Raw genomic sequence first — 26925 nt, forward strand, 5'->3', positions numbered from 1 at the left:
GGCCACCAAAAGCATGCGACCCTCAAGCAAGGGAGAGTATTTCTCAAGCAGCAAAAATTGTGGAGGTATTTTTAATACAGTGTAGTGCCTGGTTTTTTTTTTTTTTAAGCCTTGTTTTCTGCCTGCCCCCGCTTTTTTTTTTTTTTTAAGTTTTATTTTTGTAATTAAAATACTATAAACAGGGGTACCTGGGCGGCTCAGTCGGCTAAGTGTCTGCCTTCAACTCAGGTCACGATCCCACGGTCCTCAGATCAAGCCCCAAGTAGGGATTCCTGTTCAGCGAGTCTGCTTCTCCCTCTGCCTCTGATCCTCCCCCCTGCTTATGCTCTCCCTCAAATAAATAAAGTCTTGGGGAAAAAAACCAAAAGACTATACATAAACAAAAATGTTGATAAAGAGAAGTTTATAAACATTTTTACAAGTTTTAAAAAGTGTTACAAACTTTTGTTTCTAACATAGAAAACTGTCCTCCCTAATCTTTGCCCCACAATATGAACATGGTGAACAATCTTAAGTACCTTTAGATGTTTTAATTTTAATTTTTTTAAGTAAGCCCTACACTCATCATGGGGCTTGAAGTCACAATAGGAGGTCAACATGAGTCAGATACTCTACTGACTGAGCCAGCCAGGCACCCCATACTTCGAGATTTCTCTTTTTAAAGCCATAGTCTCTATTTGCTTTTGTCACCTATAGTGTATCAGATACCTTTCTATGACAGCAGATTACACCTGTCCTCACAAAAACAGCATAGTAACGACACTTATGATAATAATTGCTAAGATTTAATGACCACATATGTGTGGGACACTATGCTAAGCACTACAGGTGAGTAATAAACTCTGAGTTTATTAATACTATAAACTTCATTATTTAACAGAAAAAGAAACTGAAGCTTCAAGGCCAGAAAATTTACCAAAAAATCAGTGCTAAGGAGGTCTAGAGCAGGGATTCTAGACAGTTTAGTCATCCTATTATTAACCACTGTTTTATAGTACTGATTGGATAAACCATAAGGAACACAGAATTAAAATTATCTTAAAATTCCCATTGTTACACATAATGTCTCATCAAATGTCTACATTTCTTGGCACACTTGTGCTAATATTTTTATAGGATAAATTTCTAGAAGTGGAAATTGTTAAGTCAAAAAGTATGTGCATTTTTAGGGGCACCTGGGTGGCTCAGTTGGTTAAGCGTCTGCCTTTGGTGATCCTAGAGTTCTGGGATCGAAACCTGCATCGGGCTCCGTGCTCAGTGCAGAGCCTGTTTCTCCCTCTTCCTCTACCTGCTGCTCCCCTTGCTTGTGCTTGTTCTCTATGTCAAATAAATAAATATATACATATATGGAAAAAAAAAAGGTGTGTATTTTTAAATTTAATTGTCAAATTATTTCCAAAAGACTTCCACATTTGCAGACTTGACAACTTACCTCCAAATAAACACAAATTAAACTCCCATGAGCAGCACATGGGAATGCCTATTTCCCCATACCTTAAGTAGCATTGGGTGGTGTTTTTTTGCATTTTTCTTTTTAATAAATCTTTTTTGGAATGATTTTATTTGACAGAGAGATCACAAGTAGGCAGAGCAGGAGACAAGAGTTGGGGGGGCGGACTCCCCCCTGAGTGGAGAGCCCGACACGGGGCTTGATCCCAGGACCCTGAGATCACGACCTGAGCCAAAGGCAGGGGCTTAAGCCACTGAACCACCCAGGTGCCCTGCATTTTTCTTTTTAAGATTTAATTTAATTTTTTTTTTAAAAGATTTTATTTATTTATTTGACAGAGAGAAATCACAAGTAGATAGAGAGGCAGGCAGAGAGAGAGAGAGGGAAGCAGGCTCCCTTGCTGAGCAGAGAGCCCGATGCGGGCCTCGATCCCAGGACCCTGAGATCATGACCTGAGCCGAAGGCAGCGGCTTAACCCACTGAGCCACCCAGGCGCCCTAAGATTTTATTTAATTGATTTAAGTAATCTCTACATCCAACATGAGGCTTGAACTGAAACCCAGATATCCAGAGGCAAATGATCTATTGACTGAGCCAGCCACAATGGGTTTCAATCCTTGCTCACTGATAAGTTAAAAAAAAGTTTTCATTTCTGTTTCTTATTATTAGAGAGGTTGATCAACTAGCCTTTTCATGTATTTATTGACATTTATATTTCTTCTTCCTCCCTATATACTGCTCATATCCTTTGGCAATGCTCTTACTGAGTTATGTTCCTTTTGACTTCATAGGAATTCCTTATGTGTTAAGATCCACCTGTCATTATCATTACAAGCCTCTGACAATTTATTTTTTTACTTTATTCATGGCAGTTACTGCCACATTTAAGTTTATAATTTTATATTGCTGCATATGAATGTAAATGATTTTATGAGGAAAACAACTTATTCTTACTACACTCCAAAATCTGTTTTTCAACATACATACATATTTACAGTTATAATGAATGTTCAAAAATATTGTGTCCTGCTTTTTTATTTTATTTTATTTTTTTTTTTTTTAAGATTTTATTTATTTACTTGAGAGAGAGACAGTGAGAGAGAGCATGAATGAGGAGAAGGTCAGAGAGAGAAGCAGACTCCCCATGGAGCTGGGAGTCCGATGCGGGACTCGATCCCGGGACTCCAGGATCATGACCTGAGCCGAAGGCAGTCGTCCAACCAACTGAGCCACCCAGGCGTCCCGTGTCCTGCTTTTTTAATCTAATATTTTTCACATATGCATTTTCATGTAATAACAATCAGCATGTCTAAAAAATTACAATGTATTTCATTATGTTGATGTGTTTACAGTCTGCATATTATTTACTTAAAAGTCAGTATTCATTTATAGCAAAAAGTAACATTCCTGTAAGACTTTATGGAAACTGTCTGGATTTCTAGAGTGAGAAATGTGCAGCTCCTGAGACCGCAATATAGGAAAAACTAGAAGAGTGGCTTAATTGAAGAACAGTCAAGTTATGTGGAACACTTGAAAATATTTATTAATCATAGGCAACATGTTTCCAACAGCACACAGAATTCCATCCAGCATCTGGCCAAGATTCATGATTCCCTGAAGTCAGAGCTTTAACCATTACTCTAATGTGAAGGAAGGCTGTCATTTCCCTGAACAGTTGACGTAACTGGTTAAAGATAACATTTAATATTTATGGGGCTGTTGTGTTAGGCTTGAATCTAGAGGGGTTTTTTTGGTTTTGTTTTTAACAAACTCTTAAGATCTGTAGCAAAGATCTCTGACTACTCTCATACAGAAGGAAGCACATTCCTCTGGAGGTCATCAAGACTAAGTTTTCTTTCTCCTTACTTCATTTAGACATAACTGGGAAAATTCATTACTATTCATTACTATACACTATAACAACACTGTCAAAGGCTTATTGGGCCCGGTTCAGTTTAAATTTACATCACTCCTTTCCTTTATTTTCTCAAGGTCCCAAGTACTTAAACACTAAATAGCTTATAGATCTGTCTGCTGCTTAATTTTATAGAATTTCTCACACTCAAAAAAAAAGTGACCCATCATCATTTAGAAAACAAAGTTAGTTCTGCCAGTCTATGATTTCCTAACAACTTAATAAAGTTCTTTCCATTTAATGTTTTGAATTCAAAAAAAGATAATGCAGATAACCTTAGTTTGTAAAGACTAAACATGCCTTTTTTACATACTTTTCTTTTTTTATTTTTTAAAGTGGGCTCCATGCACAAGCATGAAGCCCAGTGCAGGGCTCGAACTCATGACCCTGAGATCAAGACCTGAGCTGGAATCAAGAGTCGGAGGCATATTAGCCCACCGAGCCATCCAGACAACCCAAGACTAAACATACTTTAATGTAAATTTAGCCGTTGAAGGTAGCAGACTTGTGTAAGTGTTCTTCAGCAACCGCTTTATATAGAGAATCCTTATTGATCTCTCAAGGGATTACTACTTTAAGGCTTCTTTTTTAGTAAAAATGACTGATTTTTTTTTCTACTATAAATCAAAAAGGCTGTTGACAATTTCTTTCTTTAAAGTCTAGAAAATTTGGGTCAGAATAAACTAATATGAATAAAAATACTGAATATCCTATTTTTTAATCTATTTTTCTCTGATATCACTCTCCTTTTATTTCTTTTTTTTTTTTTTAAGATTTTATTTATTTATTTGACAGACAGAGACCACAAGTAGGCAGAGAGGCAGAGAGAGAGGGGGAAGCAGATTCCCTGCTGAGCAGAGAGCCCGACGCGGGGCTCGATCCCAGGACCCTGGGATCATGACCTGAGCCGAAGGCAGAGGCTTTAACCCACTGAGCCACCTAAGCGCCCCTCCCTTTATTTCTTCACCTAATAAATTAGTTCCTAAACCGTAAACCAAAAGTACCAACAAGATCTGGGAATGGGTCAGAAATGCAAATTCTGTGGTCTCATCTCAGACTTACAGAATCAGTAACTTTGGGTTCGGGGGGCCAGAGAATTTTTATTAACAGTTGTTCCAGGGGATTCCAATGTACACAAAGGTTTAAAAAAATCATTGCTCTTGGGATGCCTGGGTGGCTCAGTTGGTTGGATGACTGCCTTTGGCTCAGGTCATGATCCCGGAGTCCTGGGATCGAGTCTCACATCGGGCTCCCAACTCCATGCGGAGTCTGCATCTCCCTCTGACCTCCTTGCTCATGCTCTCTCTCACTGTCTCTCTCTCAAATAAATAAATAAATAAATCTTTAAAAAAAAAATCATTGCTCTAGTACACATTTAAAAAGGGTTGATAAACAATATAAGCAAATCTTAGACTTACTTAATAAAGAAATCCACAGGTTTCTTAGGAAACTAAGGTGTGTGCTAATCCTCATTAAAGATGCAAGTCCACATTAAATCAAAACATGAATTTTTACTCTTCTGAAGTTTGTATTTTCAATTTCCTCTAGTTTTAGTATATCCCGGTCATGTCAGCTGACAAGGAGGCTGATTTCTGGCAAAGAATAGTGACTGGTCAAGGAAAGAGAGCTCTACCAATTAAAATTTTGCACCAAAATCAAAATAAAACCATACAAACTATTTTAATAGGTACAGTAAAAGTAAACCTAAGGATTATGATGGATCACAAACCACAGAAAAAGGCCCAGACAATGTTCTTGTTAGAGCTACTTTAATAACCGACCTACACAATACATTTTAAGTTTTTTTTTTAAATATTTTATTTATTTATTTGACAGACAGAGATCACAAGTAGGCAGAGAGGCAGGCAGAGAGAGAGGAGGAAGCAGGCTCCCTGCTGAGCAGTGAGCCCGATGCGGGGCTCAATCCCAGGACCCTGGGATCATGACCTGAGCCGAAGGCATAGGCTTAACCCACTGAGCCACCCAGGTGCCCCCCAACCTACACAATACATTTAGGAAACCAAGAACTTCGACTATTTCACAACTTGTAAGCTTTGTGGCCTTTGTCAGAAATAGTTGTCATTAGTTTACCTTCTAGACTCCAGTCCCTACAGACATAGCCAACTAACAACAAAACCAAACATGAAGTCCATGCTAGCTTCCAGGTGAGGTGATGAGTCAACTAATGGAAAGAAGTAAAATTTTTGACTGAATGCCATCTCTAAGGAAGCAGAGACAATTTGTTGAGGGAAAAAGAATAGAATGAAGACTCGGCTTAGTTCTTGTGACATATTGAAATACTGTTTGAGCCGTTCTACATAAAACTGGAGCTCTGCCCCACAAGGTGACAGCAGCGCAGACGTAACATGGCATCAACAGTCTAGATGTTAAGATGGCTAAGGGAAGTGTGTCCAGAGACCACGAAGCCCAGAGAAGCCTCTCACACAAAAGGTGAGCTAGTAAGATTCACCTCAGATTTTTATTCACAGATACAAAACTTAAAAGTGTTCTTGCTAATGTGAGAAAAACCTGGGAGACTTGTAGGGAACTGGTTTAGAGATACTGGGTGATCAATGAACTCCAAAGGCAGAAACATGAACAAAGTTCTGCTTTTAGGGACTTTACAGACTAGATGGGGTCAATAAGCATCTGTTATCAGTAGCAATTAAGATGTTTTATATGGGTTGGTTTTGCAGATAATCAAAGTTTAAAGGTTAAATCCAAAAACTTTTATTATTGTTGAGGAAAATATTCTAAAATGCATTATAAACATTTCAGTCTTAAGCTGGAGAATGGCTTAGCGGGAAGCCTGCTTCTCCCTCTCCCACTCCCCCTGCTTGTGTTGCCTCTCTCGCTGTGTCTCTCTCTGTTAAATAAATAAAATCTTAAAAGTAAAATAAAATAAAAGTTATCTTTTAAGGGGTGCTTGGATGACATAGTTGGTTATGCATCCGACTCTGGGTTTTAGCTCAGTTCATGATCTCAGGATTGTGGGATCAAGGTTCTCAGCAGGGAGACTGCTTGAGATTCTCACTCTGCCTTTGCCCCCTCCTCCCATCAAGCTGTTCCTCTAATATAAATAAATATTTAAAAGAAAAAAAAAAAATTCCTCTGCCCTTCCCCCCAGCTTGCTCTCTAAAATAAGTAAAATTTTTTTTTTTTAAAGATTTTATTTATTTATTTGACAGAGAGAAATCACAAGTAGGTGGAGAGGCAGGCAGAGAGAGAGAGAGGGAAGCAGGCTCCCTGCTGAGCAGAGAGCCCGATGAGGGACTCGATCCCAGGACCCTGAGATCATGACCTGAGCCGAAGGCAGCGGCTTAACCCACTGAGCCACCCAGGCGCCCCAAATAAGTAAATTTTTAAAAAATAATAAAAATTTAAAAACATAAAGATTTCTTTTAAAATTATGAGATAAATATATTAGAGAACATCCAGAAAAATAAAAGGTAAAAATCACCAACATCACCAATATTCTATTTTTATTTTTCTGATGCAGATGTAAGACAACGAATGGAACAGCTAAACTAGTTGGACAACACTGCAGTGTTCTCTATGCTAGTTTAGTTCAGTCTTCCTTTATAAGAGATGGAAAAGCTTTTATCATATTCAGGACTTATAATCTACACTGCAAATTTTTCTCATACAATTTCTTTTTTTAAAGTTTATTTATTTGAGAGAGAGAGAAAGAACACAAGTTGGGGGAGTGGCAGGCAGTGAAAGAGCCCCTGGCTGGGATCATGACCTAAGCCTAAGGCAGACACTTAACCAACTGAGCCACCAGGTGCCCCTCTTAAACTATTTCTAATTGAAAAAATACAAATAAATTTCACTTTTAAAAGGAAAGACTAATTCATCAACTTAAAACATTTCAACTATGCACCATAAACAAACTGAAGCTGCAAACCTAGAGAAAATATTTCAGAAGTATAAAGCCAACATGAGATTAGCATCCCTCCTCCCCACCAAAATAGATGTTTCCAAAAAATCAGTAAGAAAAAGACAACCAAAAAAGAAAAGAAAAAAAAAAGGACAAAAGAGAAATGGGCAAAGAACATAAACAGGCAATTCACAGAAAAGGAAATGTAAATGGGCAATAAGCATAAGGAAAAAAGCTCCACCAACCTTATTAGAAATTAGGGAAATACAATTAAAATAACATGGCGGGGCAGGAAGAGGGGGCTCCTGGGTGGCTCAGTTGTTAAGTGTCTGCCTTTGGCTCAGGTCATGATCCCCGGGCCCTGGAATTGAGTCCCGCTCGCAGAAATCCTGCTTCTCCCTCTCCCCCATTCCCCCTGCTTATATTCCCTCTCTCACTGTGTCTCTATCAAATTAAACAAATAAAATCTTTAAAAGATAATAAAGTAAAATAACATGAGGAATCATTTCAAACCCATCCAACTAATACACACTAAGTCAGACAATACCAAGAACTAGCCAAGATGTAGAGAAATGAAAACTGCTGTACGCTCTTGATATACAACCACTTTGGAAAGCATACTGGCAATCTCTAATGTAGTTTAAGATCTATATACCCAATCGCAGCAATTATCACTGAGAAACTCACACACATGCAGATTTAATAAATTAGAATGTCAATGAAACACTGTTGGTTACTGTAAAAAACTGGAAACTACTAAATACCTACAAACAAAAAAATACATTTTTATATATTCACAAAATAAAGAAAAAACAAAAAAAACTAAAGCTATATGCATCTATCAATATATCAATTCCAAAGACATTTTTTCTGTAACATGTACCTACACATTTCAAAAATGTGGTAAATTTTCTTCTACAACTTTCACACACAAATACATATACTTTCAAAACATGCAAAGTGATATATTAAATATCATGTTCATAAATATAGTATGGTAAATACTAAATTCAGGATAGTAACTACTATTCAGGGAAAAGAAGGTGAATGTGGGAGAGGTGCTTCAATTTTATCTGTAATTTCTTTTTGTTACAGAACTAGACAATCTGTTCAAAATAATTTGCAAAATTTTGTTTTGTTTGGTTTGGATTTTGTTTCTGTAGATCAATATATAACAGAAACAGAAAAAGGTTAGTGAAAATAATCTTCAAAAATAAAACATACACAGCCTAAAAGACAAGATGTTAAAGTTTAATAAAGTTGGGTGGTAGGTACATGGGTGCTTATTATATTATTTGTCATACTTTCTCTATATCCTCAAAATATTTCACAATAAAAAGTTCAACATTTTTTAAATTTAAAAATTTAGACTTTTTTTTTTAAAGATTTTATTTATTTACTTGACAGATTTTATTTATTTACTTGACAGAGAGAGATCACAAGAAAGCAGAGAGGCAGGCAGAGAGAGAGAGGAGAAAGCAGGCTCTCCACTGAGCAGAGAACCCTATGTGGGGCTCGATCCCAGGACCCTGAGATCACGACCTGAGCTGAAGGCAGAGGCTTAACCCACTGAGCCACCCAGGCGCCCCAAAATTTAGACTTCTAAATTAAAAAAAAAAACACTATTTTTCAGCTCTCTAATCTCATGAAACTTCAACTCCCTTAACTGTGAATAGGATTACCCATAAGAGCTTACAAAAGGAAAACATCTTTTCTGGGCTAAGGCAGCCTATCACGCATCTGCTAAGGATAGAAGAATGAAGCCATGGGCAACATTTCACTTCTGGAAAGAGAAAAATGTTTTATCTGTGTGAACACTAACACTATATCACTGCAATAATGCTTGAAGTTATACAACAGAGTCATCTAATTAATTGAGTTAAACTGGATTGATCAGATCCAAAATGATTTCATTATGCTTCTGATAGGGTAATCAACTTGATCCTATTTTCTCAGGACTGTTCCTGTTTTAACATTTTATTTATTTATTTGACAGAGAGAGAGATCACAAGTAAGCAGAGAGGCAGGCAGAGAGAGAGGGGAAAGCAGGCTCCCCGCTGAGCAGAGCGCCCGATGTGGGGCTCAACCCCAAAACCCTGGACTCGTGACCTGAGCCCAAGGCAGAGGCTTTAACTCACTGAGCCACCCAGGCGCCCAGGACTGTCCCAGTTTTAAACTGAAAGTCTTGTGTTCCAGGGACCTGTCAGTCTCGGGCATACCAGGACAGATGGCAACTCTAACTCCTGGTCACAACAAAACTCCTGAAAGAGAATCTATGTAGTAAACTATCTTAATTTTACAGATGGGAAAAATGAAGTACTGAAACTACACACAGCTGTTTCAAAGTACAAGTGGATCAAAGTTAGTTCTTTCCTGTGAGGGATCTATTTGCACATCACTCAGCCATAACCCCTAAATGCCAATTCACTGGTGTTGAACAGTTTTCAGTATCTGGTTATCCTCAGATATCTTTCCCAAACTCAAAGGACTGCCTCATAAAAGGAATTCAAGACTAGGGATGCTCCTGACCTTGGAGGAAGATACTGAGTAGAGGAAAAGAAGAGTACATCCATTTCTTGACACTGATACTTGAATAAATTCTGAAGGAAAGTTACTTTCTTTTCAGTTTCAGCAATATTTTTAAGTGAATGCTCATTTCTTTTTGTAATATTTAATGTAAAATAGCCTATTTGTATACTCTAGAGGATATATTCATATAGAGATGCACCTTATTAGACCTTAATAGCACTTTAATTCAACAAAGGGGTGACTGAAGGAAAATCTGCTCGCTTATGGTGAATGTCCCCAAAATGTAAGGCCCTAGAACTAAGGTTTGTAACAGTACCTTGCAGAGAGTCCAACATACTGAAGACAATCAAGATGCTAGTTTCCTTTCCTGAGCAGTGTGGAAAGATTGCAACTTTCTCTATCTCCCAATTTCCTGGATTCCTCTTAACTAGCCACTGTGCAAATGAAGAAGAAATAAGCCTCATAAGGCTTTTTTATGCCTGCAGAGGCTTGTCTTCATGTGCTTGCATTTAACAAATCCAGGATCCAAGAGGAGAAATAAAATAGCTGCTTTCAATTAATCCACAAAAACAGGCATCTACATTCAATTTAAATTTGGACTTGCCCCCAGTTTTTCCTAACACTGAAGCATATACACAATGGCTTCTTTATAGCCATAAAAGCTAACAATGAGATTCTTTTCCTTTTTCTTTCTTTCTTTTTTTAAGTACACTGGTACAAAATGAATATACACTTAGTGCTTTCTTTCCCCAGAATTTTTTTCATCCAGTATCTCCTTTCAGTTTTCTAACATTTTTCTGGGGTAAGAGATAGTTGGGAGAACAGAAGGAACACTGGAGGAAGTTTGACATGAGAAAGTACAGTTTTATGTTCCAGGTCTGTCATTTAACTTTCTATGTGATCCTGGACAAGCATTTAAACTATCAAAGGGGAATAGGGCACCTGGCTGGCTCAGTTGGTTAAGTGCCTGACTCTCGATTTCAGCTCAGGTCATGATCTCAGGGTCCTGGGACTGAGCCCTGCCTCAGCCTCTGTGCTCAGGCTCGGCAGCTAGCCTGCTTGAGGATTCTCTCTTTCTCCGCCCTGCCCTCTGCTCTCTCTCCACCAGCCCCTTCAAGTAAACAGATCTCTCTTTCTTAGTATTTTATTTATTTATTTGAGAGAGAGAAGTGAGAGCGAGCACGAGCGTGTGAGCATGCACAAGCTGGAGAAGAGGCAGAGAGAGGGAGAAGCGGACTCTCCACTGAGCAGGGAGCTTGACGTGGGGCTCAGGGGCTCAATCTCAGGACCCTGGGGTCATGACCTGAGCCAAAGGCAGATGCTTAAGCAACTGAGCCCCCCAGGTGCTCCATAAATAAATAAATCAAAATAAAATAAAACAGGACTAATACCTATCCAACGGTAACTGGAAAGTATGAGAATGTATACAGAAGATCTTTTAAGTTGTAGAAGACTTTTTTTTTAAGTTTGAGAGAGCGAGCAGAGCATTCAAGAAAGAATATGAGTTGGGGTGGGAAGGGCCAGAGGGAGAAGGAGAAGCAGACTCCTCAGTAAGCAGGAGGCCTGATACAGGGCTTGATCCCAGGACCCTGGATCACGACCCAAGTCAAAGGCAGACTCTTAACTGTTGGAGCCACTCAGGCGCCCCTGTACAAGATATTTTTGAGAAAATAAATAAAAGATAAATCTATTTAATGTCACATTATCAAATGGCAGGGTTAAAATTAAATAAATCAGGCATGATATTCTGAGCAGTGGTGCCCTAAGAGATCTGGAAGGTACCACTGAGAACATTAGAACTAAGACTAACTAATATTACCTAAGTATATGTAATTATCAATAAAAATCCTGTGTCAACTGTACTTCCCCCAGAGCACCCTTTATTTTAATATGTTAGTCACTAAGGTGTTAAAAAAAAAAAAGAGCAATCCAAAAAATTACCATGAAAGCCCCACAAAACCTGAGGGTGAGGGATATAAGTAACACTGCATTAATAATGGAGAGCTCACTACATACCAAGCAGTGCTCTTGGAGCTGGGGATTCAGGTTTACATGGCAGAGGGAGGCAGGCAAACACAAGAAGGCAGTAGACAGCAAGCTAGAAATACTAGATAAGCGCTATACACAAGGAAAGCAGAGACAGGGTGTAAGGAGCGGCAGGGAAGGGCGCTGAGGAAGGCAAGGCCTCACTGATAAGGTGACTCAGGAGGTGACCTCAATAAATCAAGTAAGGGAGACATCTGAGAAGACTGGGAGAATAATCTAGGACCCAGAGACAGAACTGAAGAAGCAGTCAGGGAGAGAGAGGGTGCTGAGAGATAAGATAAGAGATAAGATAAGACATGAGAGCACAGGATGGGGAGGTTAAAATAAGACCTCAGGCACATCTGGGTGGCTCACTGGGTTAAAGCCTCTGCCTTTGGCTTGGGTCATGATCCCAGGGTTATGATCTGCATCCCACTCTCTGCTCAGCAGGAAGCCTGCTTCCTCCTCTCTCTCTGCCTACTTATGATCTCTCTCTGTCAAATAAATAAATAAAATCCTTAAAAAAAAATTAGATCTCAGACCAGATTTTATGCTGAGATGAGACTCCTGTGAGAGGTTTGGGACACATAAGTGACATATACCTGTTTGGGGGGGGGGGGGGTCGTTTTTGTGTTTTTTTTCCCCAAAATATGTTAGTTGTGGAATCTTTTGTTCAAATGGATCCACAAGATAAAAGATAAAACAGCTAAGGAAGGGGTACCCAGAAACTAAGTTGGGGCTGTCCCCACTTTCCCTCTCTCAAGTAACAGTTTAAAGATGATTACAAAGTCTGTAGTATCCAAACTACCAAAAACTTCATGATCTGGCCTCATCCTAACTTCTCAAAAAGCTATTCCTAGAAAATAGCAAAAAGGAGCAAATCCAGCAACTGTTGCAAACGTGTTGCCACAAAAACCAGTCTTTGTTAACACCCACTGTCCCCCAGGAACCAAGAAAGCAGCAGCTCCTCTGCTCTCCCTTCCCCCACACACCCCTCAGGCTACACACTACCCTTTACAGCTTGTGTTCCCTTTCAGGGCTTCCCCCAGAATCATTTTATCTTGATTTCACTTGATTAAAAATGTTTTGGCAGTACAGTGTGATCTGCCTCTGATGACATAGCTCTGGATACTGCCTCCCTGTCTATTTATATTTTAGGAAAATTCTCCCTGCACTAGTGGGATTTCTTCCACCAGTGATGACACCCCGGTTTGCTCTATTCTAATCTTACCCATCCATCAAAGTCTACTTTGTGAAGTCTCTTCCTCACATGTTGACCCTTGACTGGAATCCTAAATATGAGTCTGAAGGGAACTTCCAGGCTATCCAGTTGCTGCTCTCGCTCACTGCTCATTCCACAGACTAACCAGACTAATCCTTTGCAGATCTGGTTGGCAGTCTTCCAGCTTCTGTGACTGCTTTTAGTGACAAGATAACACTACACCACACCCTTGCAGCTGTACGGTAAATTGTGAGACAACTCTTTTTTTATTGACCCAGAACCGGTTTCCTTCCACCACTGGTTCTGCTCACTGGTTCTCATAAAGGGAAGGGTGACCCCACCCCACCCAACCTGACCCCTCGCAGCCTGCATAGTTTATAGTTGGCCTTGTTGTTTTCCCCAATTCCAGATCGACCTCTAAAAATCCTACCCATTTGCCAGCCATCTCACAGGCCATTTGTGGGGTCTAAATTCAATCTGTAAATGACTAGCTAGCTATCAGAGTTGCAGGTTGATTTGATGTCTGTGTCCCATGCCACTGGTTACACCACCCCTTTTTTTAAGATTTTATTTATTTATTTGACAGAGAGATCACAAGTAGGCAGAGAGGCAGGCAGAGAGAGAGGGGGAAGCAGACTCCCTACTGAGCAGAGAGCCCGATGCAGGGCTCGATCCCAGGCCCCTGGACTCACGACCTGAGCCAAAGGCAGAGTCACCCAGGCGCCCCTACACCCCTTTCTTGATTCTCTCCCTTGAACTCTCTTAGGATTTCTACACTTAGCCTTGCACTCATCACGTGCATTCTGTCAGTGAGCATTTACTGGGCATTGTGTCAGGAACCACGATAGGCACTGAAAAAGTAAGAACCATGAAAGGCACTGAAAAAATAAAAGCAAATAAAATGTCCTCAACCCATGGTAGAGTAAGAGCAATACAGGTGAAAGAATAAACAGCTGGGGAAGCTGAAGGCTTTAATGCAGGAGGCAATATCCGAGGCAGGGAGGAACTGTCTCACACAGCCTTGTGTCCCCAGCACTAAATGATACAATACTTTACCATCACTTTAAGTTCAGCAAATAGGGAAACTCGGAAAAGGAGAGAAAGTCTGCTCAGCCCCCTCAGCCTCTCTTGGACATGAGGGAAGGTGGTCACTAAGTCCATAGTCTGGCAAGGGCAATTTCAGAGGCTGACACTGTACCTGGCTACGTACAGTATTGCTCGGGTGGTTGTCCTCGGACATCTGTGCATTCTGGAAGTAGGACAAGGGTGCAGGTAACTCTGTCATTGGAGCAACCGTATAGAAATACTTTTTCACAGAAAACAAAGCCTCTTGGGGTTCTGAAAAGGGAAAAAGAAAATAATCCTTTGTGCATTACAATTATACTTTCATTTTTAAACACTTTTGTAAATTGCATTCAACAAAAACAAACCTTTCTTTCATGTGTTCTTCTCCAGGCCAAGCTTTCTAAGGACCTCGAAGGCTGTCACTTGTGGGCTTCCGGATTACGTCTGAAATAGGATTTTACCAGGTCACCCAGAGTAAATCTATTCACACCAATCAAGTACTTAGAATATTTCTGTATCTGTAATTTGTAAGCCAGAAATGTATTCATCTGCCATCAATTTCAAGTGACAAACTTTTGTTAGCTCAAGATATCTCTTCAGTAATTAATAGATCTACTTGAGAAACCAAATACTTTTAATCAAAAAATATCTGATTTCAGATTTAGAGCAAATGGAGCTAAATGATATTAAAGAATGTTCTCATCAACATTCCTTTTTCTATGCTGACTAATTCAACCCTAAGCTTTCTATCTCCATAAAATTGTCTAGTGCTTTTACTTTGGCAAAATTTTGTCATCTCATTTTATCCTTACCAAAATGCCCAAGCCCGGGTAAACAGGTAACATACCTGTTTTATAAAAGCAGAAGAGAACCTAAGTTCACTGACTTGCTTAAAAATCACACAACTGGGCAGACCAGGAAAAAATCACAGACTCCTAACTCCGAGCCTTAGGTCTCTCTCTCCCTGGCATCTTGGCACAGCCTTCTTTCCACACATCATTTGGTCTCCCAGAGTTCGCTCTCCTGGTGGGTGGGAGATGGGGGCGGGGGGAACGACACACATTCCCATTTGCTGTCTGTCTGCCTTAATTTCCATCAGCCAATTCTTTATGATTTCAACTTTGCTTTTCTTATTTTTAAATTCGTTTTAGAGGTAGAAGTCAGTGATTCATCAGCTGCATAAAACACCTAGTACTCATTACATCAAGTGTCCTCCTTAATGCCCATCACCCAGTTACCCCTTCCGTCCAACCCCCACCTCTCTTCCAATGATCGTGTTTGTTTCCCAGAGTTCAGAGACTTTTATGGTTTGCCTCTCCCTCAATTTTCATCTTATTTTATCTTTCCTTCCCTTCCCCTATGTTCATCTGTTTTGTTTCTTAAATTCTACACATTAGTGAAATCATATGGTATTTGTCTTTCTGTGACTGACTTATGTCACTTAGCATAATACCCTCTAGTTCCATTCAATTTTCCTTTCCACAGAAAGTTTTCAGAAATACAGAAAGAAATCTGTTCGTGTATCTAAGCAGTATTCTCATTCATAGTGACTAAAACATCACCATGTACACACGTGAAAATATCTTGTCAAACTCCTATTTCATTTTCACTCTCAACTTCAGGATCCTTGATCCTCTAAATACTGTTTTTATATTCTAGTGATTTTTTTCATCAAAAACACAGAAAGCAGGTTAAAAAACAAACAAAGAAAGTAACTTTTTCTCTAGTACTGAGTTCAAATTAACTCTTAATTACACATGTATCTAGATCACTTAAACCATGACAAATTTTTAATCAAGGTATGCTTCCCTTCTACCCCACATAGTTTTATATACCATGCCAACCTTTCTCTTCCCTTCCAGCTTCAGCCCACGATTAACTGACATGGATCAAGGGATTGCAAATTAATACTAACTAAGACACAATTAATGTAAGTTTGTTTTAAAATAAAGTGAATTAAAAATACAAATAGAGAACACTTACTTTTATGGTGGTTGTTTGCTCAAAGGGGGATGTGGGAAGCTTTGTGGGGGGGGTACTGGTAATGTTTTGTTTCTCAATCTGAGTGCTAGCTACACAGGGATTTCAGTCTGTGAAGATGCACTGAGCTGTACCCCCACGATGCGTACCTTGCTATATACTTCAATTTTATACTCAGAGATTTCTGTAGACATAAACCTCTATTTAAAGTTATTCATACCATTGGTCCTAACTTTTTTTTCTCTTAAGATTTTATTTCTTTATATGTCAGAGCAAGAGAGAGAGAGAGACTGAGCACAAGCAGGGGGAGCGGCATGCGGAGAGAGAAGCAGTCTTCCAACTGACCAAGAAGCTGGACACAGGACTCGATCCCAGTACCCTGGGATCATGACCTGAACTGAAGGCGACACGTAACCAACTGAACCACGCAGGTTTCCCTAGTTCTAACTTTTAAAATGAATAATATTGAGTCTTGGCAGCATGTATATTACCTTACCCAAAAGACAGGTGGAATGCCAATAGAACCAATATATTTTCTAAGTACAATAGTACTGAGTGAGAGTAAATGTTCTGACTTATGCTTCTAATTTTTTTTTTAAAGATTTCTTTATTTGACAGAGAGAGACACAGCAAGTGAGGGAACACAAGCAGGCGGAGTGGGAGGGAGAAGCGGGCTTCCTGTAGAGCAGGGAGCCTGATGCAGGGCTCCCTGAGCTGGAAGGCAGATGCTTAACAACTGAGCCACCTAGGTGCCCTCCCCGCCCCCGCTTTTAAAAACATTTTATTTATGCTTCTAAGATTTTTAATTTAATTTTTTAAGATTTTATTTATTTACTTGACAGACAGAGATCACAAGCAGGCAGAGAGGCAGGCAGAGAGACAAGAGGAAGCAGGCTCCCCACTGAGCAGAGAGCTCGATGTAGGGCTCCATCCCAGGACCCAGGGACCATGACCTGAGCCAAAAGCAGAGGCTTCAACCCACCGAGCCACCCAGGCGCCCTTATGCTTCTAAGACTTATAAAAGTTGATGATCTAATTGAAGTTTTGATATTGATGTAGCATTAATGGATAGCAAACAGAACACATATTATTCCTTCTTTACCATAAAAATATTTAGTACAGTACCTACTACTGCAGCTAACCCAGAAATGCCATAGGATGGCAAACAGAAAAAGCTGCACTTGGTTCCTCCTACTGGCTGCCCTGAAGACTATACCGTATCATTTGAACTACACCTCTATTACAGAAAAACCCTTAGAAATCTGTCATTAATATTCGCATTTGATCCCTTAGAAACAAAATAACAAATAAGATAGTGTTAGCCAACTGAAACAAGCAAAGGAAGCAAGAAAGGGCCATGCAAGTAAAAATAAAAAGTAAATAAAGAAAAAAAAAGTAAATACAGTATATTACATTTACAGATAAAATAGAAGAAAAGTGACTGTCCATTGACTAAGGAGGAGTTTACTGGATGTCTATTTATATCAAAACGCAGAGACAGACACTGAGAGGATTTACCTAATTATATTCTATATAACTAATTATATTCACTTCACCCACTTTACATATGAAAACAATGTGGCCCATAGAAGCTACTCGCTTGCCCAAGGTCACATCCAGTGAGCAAAGGAGCGAAGAGTAAAGCCTCACATAATATGCTATGTTGCCTCTGTGTAAAACCATCCCTGCTCTTAGTTTACAGTGAGCATTAAGTTAAATTGAGCTGGGAAGGGAAAAAAAGTACTTACAGACAGAGAGCAAGAAGATTTTTACTACTACTAAAATTGCTGCTTAGAAGTAAACATCTTTGAAAAAGTAGTAAATGAGATCTTAAACTTCAATGACTGGTCTAACTATAAATTAAAAACTGAAGTGTCAAAAGCATTCCCAATATATAGTCCTAGTATTTATTTATTTATAGGATTTTATTTATCTGTTTGATGGAGAGAGAGAGAACAAGTAGGGGGAGCAGCAGGCAGGGGCAGAGGGAAAAGCAGGCTCCCCGCTGAACAGGGCTCGATCCCAGGACCCTGGAATCCTGACCTGAGTTGAGGGCAGATGCTTAACCGACTGAGCCACCCAGGCTCCCCAACTAGTATTTATTTAAAAAAATAAGTTGTAATGAGAATCTGGTCATTTTAATTTGGTTTCCATTATTAGGCCTTATGTTTACAGGATCTGTTCAGCTATTACAAGAAACCACACAAACTGGTTATCAAACTGAAGTTTTCTCAAATTTTGGAAGAAATCAATAATACCGTGGTCACTTTAGCATATCCTGATAGCATTTTCAAAGGCACATCTCTATTTACACGTGAAAACTGCGGGTCAGGAAAGGTGACCGAATCTGGCAGTGCTTGACTATGAGGCAAATGACATCTGTTCCAGAACCCAGGTGTTCTGATGCCCAGCCCACGTCTTTTCCAGTTCAATTAGAGAAAGCTCGTGCTTTCCACTAACCCTTTGAAGATCATAACACTACAGGGTGATCCTTTCCTTCCCCTCCAGGGAGGGAAGAGCTGCTCTTTACATGGAGCTTCGTAGGAAGCAGAGGCAAGTAACAGGGGCTAGGTCTTCAGTCAGGCCTGGAACAAACAAACACTGTCGGTACAAAGAAAGGCACAGGCCAAGCCCGATTTGATTCTGGTCCAGTAACAGCTGAAAACAATTGATGACTGCATGAAAAAGGCCAGAAGGCTGTGTGTCCAGGCAGCACGGCAAGGCAAAAGACACTCGTTGATTTTATAACATTCTTAGCATTCTTGCCCTGAAAACAAAAAAAAGATAGCTGCTGGGAAGTGAGGATCTTGTGACCTGGCCTGCAAAGGGGGGAGGGAAAGAACCAGAGTTGGCTGTTTTCTCTCTCTGGCCACCTGCTAAAGATTTTCTGAGACTGACAGAGCATAACCCTTGAATTCACTGCCATCCATTTCCTTTTTGTCAAGACACTTGCTAAATCTTTATAAAAGATAAAAGATCTTTATAAAATCTTTATAAAAGATAAAAGGAAAAAGAAATCTTTCTCTGATGGGCAACTACAATTTCTATTATACACAAAGAAACTAAAAACAAACAAACAAAAAACCCAGGAGAATATGAATAATCTCAAGGCTTCGATGTGCTGAATTTGCAAAACCTATCCATCAGCACTTCAAAAAGTATCAAAGGAGCAAAGCTCTCCCTCTGCCTACCACTCCCCCCCCACCTTGTGCTCAAGCATGCCTACTCTCTCTCTGACACATAGATAAAAATTAAAAAGAAAACCATGAAAAGTATGTTTAAGTATCTTTGTATTGTGATGCTAAGAGTTTCTTAGGTTTCAAATGAACTTGTGATTTATTCTTTTTCCATGAAAGTTGATTTAATCAGCCTTAGTGTTACCTTGACAGCTTCTTCCTGCACAGACAGCCAAGTTCTGACTGCACGAATGGGCTGGGAGAGCCTCTATTTGAGTTTTCAAAAGCTCACATCCAATAATAAATGTAACCAATCCCCAAACTGCATTCATAGTTAGTTAAATAAAAATAATTTGAAATTAACTTACAACTTCCAGAATATATGCTGGAAAGACTCTGAATTTCAAGAGACTGGGGAGCAAGTAAATTCCCCAGTCCTACAAGAGGCTCTGTGAAGGTGGCAGACTCTAAAAAGAGCAAGGGTAGTGATCCATCTATTTGGCGATTTTTTTCTTTCTTCCATCCCACTCTACTTCTGTGAGCCATCTGTGGGAGATTAGACTATTATTCAGCAAATATTCACTCCCTCCCCAGGCATCCCTGACGGAGAAATATATTTCTCCACTCCAGTGATGTTGGGCTTGGCTCTGAGACTTGCTTTGGCTTCAAGGTGGGTGCAGTCTACTAGCCACCCATGCCTTTCGGCACAATCATCTGACTTGCTTTGGTCCAAGGGATCTTAGCCGATGTAGCACACCCAGACACCTGAACTGTGCTTCTTAACACTTTTTTTTTTTTTGAAGATTTTAATTATTTATTTGACAGACAGAGATCACAAGTAGGTAGAGAGGCAGGCAGAGAGAGAGAGAGGAAGAGAAGCAGGCTTCCCGCAGAGTAGAGAGCCTGATTCGGGGCTCAATCACAAGACCCTGGGATCACGACCTGAGCTGAAGACAGAGGCCTCAACCCACTGAGCCACCCAGGTGCCCCCTGAACTGTGCTTTTACAGTTGGACTTAACTTCTTTTAGTTCAGCTGTCGCCTTGAGAAGAGCTTACCATGGGTAGTCACTGCCCCTTCAACCTGGGCCCCAGAATAAAAGATGCAAAACAGAACTGTCCTAGCTGATCCATAGTCCTATACCTTAAAGCAAAGCCCCGAGTCAAAACAAACACTCTTTAAGGCACTGGGTTTGGGGGAGGTCGGCTACCTGGAATTACTGTAACTGTTTTAAAATAATAATGGTTACATGAGCTCAGAGGATGCAATGAAAATGAAGAAAGACATACAAATCCAAAATTCTTTATCTGAAATCTTCAGGACTGTTTTTAGAATTCCTATTTTTCTCAGATTTTATAAAGGTATAAATACTATGTTTTAAAATGCCCTCTCAAGGTCATAGATAGAACTACAAAATCAAACACCTTAATAAATATACAGTGAAACATATAAATAATCTTAAATTGCAATAATAGGTTCAGGTTAGAGTTTTCTGTCAAATGAATTACAAAAAGCCTTTCAGTTTTTTCAGCTGCTTTTGGACTTCATGATTATAAATATGAGACTATCGTCTTGTCCTATCAATATTTATAGTAATTATAAAGAATCTTTCCCCAAGATACCTTTACTTTTTTTGTTTTTTAGGATTTTACTTATTTATTTGACAGACAGAGATCGCAAGTAGGCAGAGAGGCAGGCAGAGAGAGAGGAGGAAGCAGGCTCCCCGCCGAGCAGAGAGCCTGATGTGGGACTCCATCCCAGGACCCTGGGATCATGACCTGAGCCGAAGGCAGAGGCTTTAACGCACTGAGCCACCCAAGCACCCCAAGAAACCTTTACTTTCAATAAGCCTACATGAAAAGTATGATCACTCCCAGTTTGTCTCAAATTTGCTGTGGAAATGGATCGAATACAACTAATCTTTAAAGAAAACATGACTTCTCACACCTAATTAATTTATAAATCATTGGTTATACTCAGCAATGCTTGCATTTGTGTGCTTTAGATCAGTTTAAGGAACTGTACAAGGCACTATAAAAAACAAATATTAACACACTTTAAAAAACCAACACTTACTGGGTTTTTTCTACAAAACCAGACATTGTGATAGGTGCTGGGGATGCTAATAGCAGGTAATACTTTTGTTTACTTAAGAAGCTTACTATCTAGAGGAGGAGTCAGACAAGTATATATTTATATTAATTACATGTTGAAATGAAAATATTTTAGATGGGAGTGCCTGGGTGTTAAGTACCTAGCTTTGGCTCAGGTCATGATCCCAGGGTCCTGGGATGGAGTCCCACATTGGGCTCCCTGCTCAGCGGAAAGTCTGCTTCTCTATCTCACTCTCTCTCTGTGCTCTTTCTCTCTCAAATAAATAAAATCTTTAAAAAAAAAAAAAAAAGTAAAAGAAATATTTTAGATGTAGGGTGCCTGGGTGGCTCGGTCAATCGAGCTCTGAACTCCTGATTTCAGCTGTCATGATCTCAGGATTGTGAGATCGTGCCCCACAGCTGGGTTCCCCACTTAGCGAGGAGTCTGCATATCCTTCTTCCTCTGCTCCTCCCCTTGCCCGTGCGCTTTCACTCTTGCTCTCTCAAAATCAATTAATTAATTAATTAATTTTAAAATATTTTATACGTACTGGGCTACATAAATTATATTATTCAAATTAATTTTATCTATTTCCTACCTTCATAAAACTTTTTTATGAAAAAGTTTTAAATTAACATTTGTAGCTCACACAGTTTTATTTATTTATTTTTTTAAGACTTTATTTATTTTTGAGAGAGAGAAAGCAAGCATGAACCGAGGGAGGGGGGAATAGATGGAGAAGCAGACTCCTCGTTGAGCAGGGGGAGCCTAATGCAGAGCTTGATCCCAGGACCCTGAGATCATGACCTGGGCCCAACGCAGATGCTTAACCGACTGAGCTATCCAGGTGGCCCACTCACACAGTTTCTACCAGACAGTGCTGCTCTAAATCGTCAACTCTTTCAGCTATACCCACCCAGATACTAAAACTCCCTGACAGTCTTTTCCCAAAGCTTCCCTTCCTTCCTGAGCCTCTGACACTGCACTATGGAGGTTTTCTTCCCATCACTAATTCTCCTTAGCCAGTCCCTCTCACCCTTCTCCCACTCCGTCTCTGTACGTGGTCTGCCTGGGCCTCTTTATTTCCTTCCTTTCAGTAGGCATCTCCTCCACTGCTCCAACATCAACTAGTAAGTCTATTTAAATTATTTATTTACAGTTCCAGGCCTGTCCATAAGACAGCTTCACATGCTGGCAATTCAAAAGTGATACTTCCAAACCACTTCCTCATCTTCCTCTCTAGACTTAGTTCTTTGCTTCTAACTTCCTTATTTCTACAATCATCTCTACCATTCCTCAAACTTAAAGCTTTCTAGCCAGCTCTACAGTTTAGCCCTTGCTTTTCAATTAGCTGCCATGTCCTGTTCCTGGTTTTCCTGTTTTTATTAAGATTTTATTTATTTATTTATTTATGGGGGGGAGGGGAGAGAGAGAGAGCATGAGCAGGGGTGGGGGAGCTTGGAAGAGGAAAAAGCAGACTCCCCATTAAGTAGGGAGCCTGGCTATAGGGCTCAATCCCAGGACCCGGGATCATGACCTGAACCGAAGGCAGACACTTAACCAACTGAGCCACCCAGGTACCTCGTTTTTTTCTCCTAAGCCTCTGTCATCACCAAAGAACAAACTCTCATCTTATTTCACCTGCATTATGTAAAAGTCACCTCAATTCTCTCATCCATTCTAGCCCCCACTATCAGATTAATGTGCCTAAAGTTCTGAGCACAACAGCCCCACTCTTAACACACCTTCCGTATCTGCCTAACATCTATCACATGAAGGAGAAGTAAGATTAGAGGGTTTTTTTTTTTTTTTTTAAGGATTTTATTTATTTGACAGAGAGAGATCACTAGTAGGCAGAGAGGCAGGCAGAGAGAGAGGAAGGGAAGCAGGCTCCCTGCCGAGCAGAGAGCCCCGATGTGGGACTTGATCCCATGACCCTGAGATCATGACCTGAGCCGAAGGCAGCGGCTTAACCCACTGAGCCACCCAGGCGCCCTGGATTAGAGTTTTTTTAAAGATTTTTCAGAATATGTTGTAAAAAGGCTCCCCTATGATATGCAGTATTTGTGGGAAAGCAGGAGCAGAGAGAGCCTGCATCTGAGAGAAGAGGACCACATATGCTATGGCAACAGAAAAATGCTATATTTTCCTGCTAGGGTGGTTTTCAGAGATCAACTTCACTCCTCCGGTTCCCCCGACATGGGAACTCATGCAGCAGTCTACAACTCATGCAGCAGTCTAAAATTCGGCAATAAATCACATCCATTCAGTCAGTACAAAGTATACCCAGAATTGTGGGAACTGTCTACCTAAGGACCAGGAACAGAATGGAAAACCAGAGGATAGAAGCCACTTCTGTTACCTACTGGGAGGAGGGGAGATGGGGCGAGAAGGAATCCATACACTCAGTAAGTAGGATCCTTTTCTTGTAGTTGAGCATTTATTAGATGGCGCAGGGAGGAACCTTAAGTTGGCTGAACTCTGCAAATGAATTAAGAAGTAAAATAGGCTTTTGCAGGTGACTGAAATTAGTCAAATGCAACTAGCTCCAATCTACTTCTGGACGCTTGTGATTCAGAGGGTCCCTGTTTGTAATACATCCTCTGATTATGATGCCCTATCCACTTCCACGCCAGGGGTGAAAACCTTTCCACTGTAAAAGATAATTCCAATAAGATTCCCTGACCAGGTGTGATCTCTACCTGCCTTAAACGTCAAAAAATGTTGCGAGCTTTACAGTCTGCTCTGTCATATTGTCATTATACATACATAGTTTTTTGCACCCTATTCTTATCTCCCAGAGTAAACCCCGAATACTATATCCAGCTTGTCCAAAGCAGGCAGCAAATGCTTTTAAATTTATTAAATCAGTCTCCTACAATAGAAGATTATTTATTTGAAAAGAACCTGAGCGGGAAGAAAACGCAAATATCTAAGACACATGCAAAGCACTGAACATCATGCCTCGCGACAGTCCCAACCAAGGCAAAAGCATCAGACCCTGTTCTCCGCCGCGAACATAAGGCATAAGGGACTTAGCCCTGAGCGCCACTCACTTCCTCGGACAAGGACACACTCAGGGCAAGAGGCGCGGAGTTTCACCAGTTGCTCAACCAGACCCAGGGCAAGGCGCTTCCTCTTTCTCCGGCTCCGCTCCAGTCAAGACAGTCAGTCCCGGCCCCCGGCACCTGCGTCCTGAAACGTCTTCGGGAAACCAGCACTTCCGGACCCAGCCTCCGGAGAGGAATCGCTCTCTAACCTGATCGCGCGCGGCGCCCGGAGCCGGAGAAACGGGCCGCCCCTGCTCGTTCCCCACACGGGGTTCCTCCGTGTCCGCCCGGCCGCGCCCCGCTCCTCATCCTCGAGGACACCAGCTGCGCGGCCCGGGCGACGACAAAGGGCCGGGCCCTACCCGCGACCGCGCGTGTACACACCGAGTGAGGGACGCCTTCCCCTCTCCCCCAACTCCCCATTACGCACCTACTCCTCCCTTGCCGCCGCCACCCGCCGCTCGCAGGGAAACCTCCTTCCCGAGCAGCCGCTGTTTTGTTTCCGATGTGAAATCGCGGCCTCTAAAGCTGCCCGGCCCAGGCCCCGCCCAAAAAGCTTCGCTGATGTCGTCATTTCCGGCTCTGGAGTCGTTGGCGGTCGGCCGGGGGAGGGGCGGGACACACTGGCGTAGGGGGCTGGACCTTGGTAAAGAGGGTGGAGCTTCCGGTGGCGCGCGCAGATTGAGGGGCAAACGCTGTCGAGCGGCCCCGGGACCTAGACGAACTTGCCCAGAGTGCTAGTGTGAGTTTGAAATCGCCTGGGATTCGAGACTGCTCTCGAGCTGAGGACCAAAGTTTCTACGTCACCTAGGCCCTGCGTTGCTTCTTCCGGCCTACAAGTGATGACATCTCAAATCTAACATTTATCTATTACTACCTATTTGTAATGTTTATCACTGCAAATCAGCTGCGACAGTCATGAGGACTGATTTAAAATTACCAATACCTGTGCTCTTCACATCCTACCCAATGAATCAAAACTTATGGCGGGGGGCAGGAACCTGAGAAACTGCATTTGAAACAAGCATAGCCCAGGATTCTTAGGCTCCAGGTTTAAGATCTTAGATGATACGCTTCCAGAGAGCATATGTGTCTTATTTTTGAAATCCCCAAACCAGAGTAACTGGTACACAGTGAATTACACTCAAGGATCACTTAATTTCCGCACCTGCCAGCTTTCCGTCCAAATTGCGGTAAAGACAGTACCAGTAACTAACTTCTTAAGATAGCACACTCATCAGAAAGCTAAAAGTAAACAATTAATACAATCATGTAAAACCAAAGCTGAAGAATGGAGAAATGTTCAAATTCACAGGTAACAGAAAACTGACAATGAAATCAATGATGGATGGCATCTGGCCAAATGATCATTTTCTTTTAAATCCCTCCCCCAAGATAGCCAGCCTCTCATATTCCTGCAGCACCAGTCCCCAGTCCTTCCCTCCTCTCCTAACCCAGTACATGAACAGATTTAAACAGGTTTTACATGCTTCATATTTAAGAACATCAGTAGTTTTTTCCATTAACAGGGAAAAGATAAGTTGGGGGAATAGAAATGTTGACAGCCCACTGTGAAGATATTTTTTAAAGTGCTCATTTCCTCTTCCCTCCTTAAATTTCACAGGGGTAAGATTTTATTTTCCCTATTTGTTCACTTCTATATTACAAGTGCTGCGGAGTGTCTAGCACATGAAACAGTTAAATACATTTGTCAAACATGCATAGCTAAATCCCATCTATTTGTGAACTGACTCAATCTCTTTGAATACAACCTGGTAACGGCAACAGAGTCTTAAAAATTCTGGTGAACTATTTCTAGATACAATCTCAATACAAAATTTTTGTGCAAAGATATTCATAAAGTATTTATAACAAAAATTGGAAAGCTAAACATCCTACAATAAATTATTCATCCACTTCACAGAATGTTATTAAAATTATGAAGGTTGTAACATTCTTATTCTGTTAAGTTAAAAAGACACAAGATGTATGTATATGTATAAATACAACTATGTCAGAACACATTCCTGCAAAAAGTAAACAAAGGTGATTAAAAAAAGCAACCAGTGACTTTAAGTCACTGCACTACAGATAACTTTTCCACCAGTTTTTGCTTTGTCTTCTCTTCTTAGAAATTCAAACATCTTTGGGGCATCTGTGGAGCAGGTGACTCTCTTGATCTCCAGGTCATGGGTTTGAGCCCCATGTTGGGTGTAGAGATTACTTGAATAGATTTTTTTTTTTGAAGATTTTATTTATTTATTTGAGAAAGGGTGGGGAGGAGCAGAGGGAGTCTCAAAGCAAAATCTCAAGCAGAAATTGGAATCTGGACTCTAGAGCAGGATTGATCTCAGGACCCTGAGATCATGACCTGAGCCAAAATCATTAGTCAGTTACGTAACTAACTGAGCCACCTAGGTACCCAGGCACAAATAAATCTTAAAAGAAAAAAATTAAAAATTTTCTAATTAAAATAAATGCAAATACTCAGGATTTGCTGAGGAAGAGCCAGCAAAGACACTGGGAGAGACACAGATTTA

The 26925-nt window shown here is 40.6% G+C and overlaps 1 protein-coding gene across 5 annotated transcripts in view; it reads right to left on the minus strand.

The window, feature by feature from the left end:
- Positions 1–24975, minus strand: part of PSEN1 (presenilin 1) — a 72672-nt gene extending 47697 nt beyond the window's left edge. Inside the window, exons 1-4 of one of the 5 annotated variants that reach the window (XM_059182897.1) lie at positions 24816–24949; positions 18527–18833; positions 14452–14530; positions 14220–14359 (exon numbers count right to left, since the gene is read on the minus strand). In XM_059182897.1, coding sequence (XP_059038880.1) covers positions 14220–14306 — 87 coding nt within the window. In that variant the 5' untranslated portion in view covers positions 14307–14359; positions 14452–14530; positions 18527–18833; positions 24816–24949. Of the gene's footprint in view, positions 1–14219; positions 14360–14451; positions 14531–18526; positions 18834–24391; positions 24531–24815 lie in introns of those variants that run through there. The other 4 variants (XM_059182900.1, XM_059182896.1, XM_059182898.1 and 1 more) reach the window with 4 other exon arrangements.
- Positions 24976–26925: the final 1950 nt, after the last annotated feature.

The sequence above is a fragment of the Mustela lutreola genome, chromosome 7 (genome assembly GCF_030435805.1).
Source record: "Mustela lutreola isolate mMusLut2 chromosome 7, mMusLut2.pri, whole genome shotgun sequence".
NCBI lineage: Eukaryota > Metazoa > Chordata > Mammalia > Carnivora > Mustelidae > Mustela > Mustela lutreola.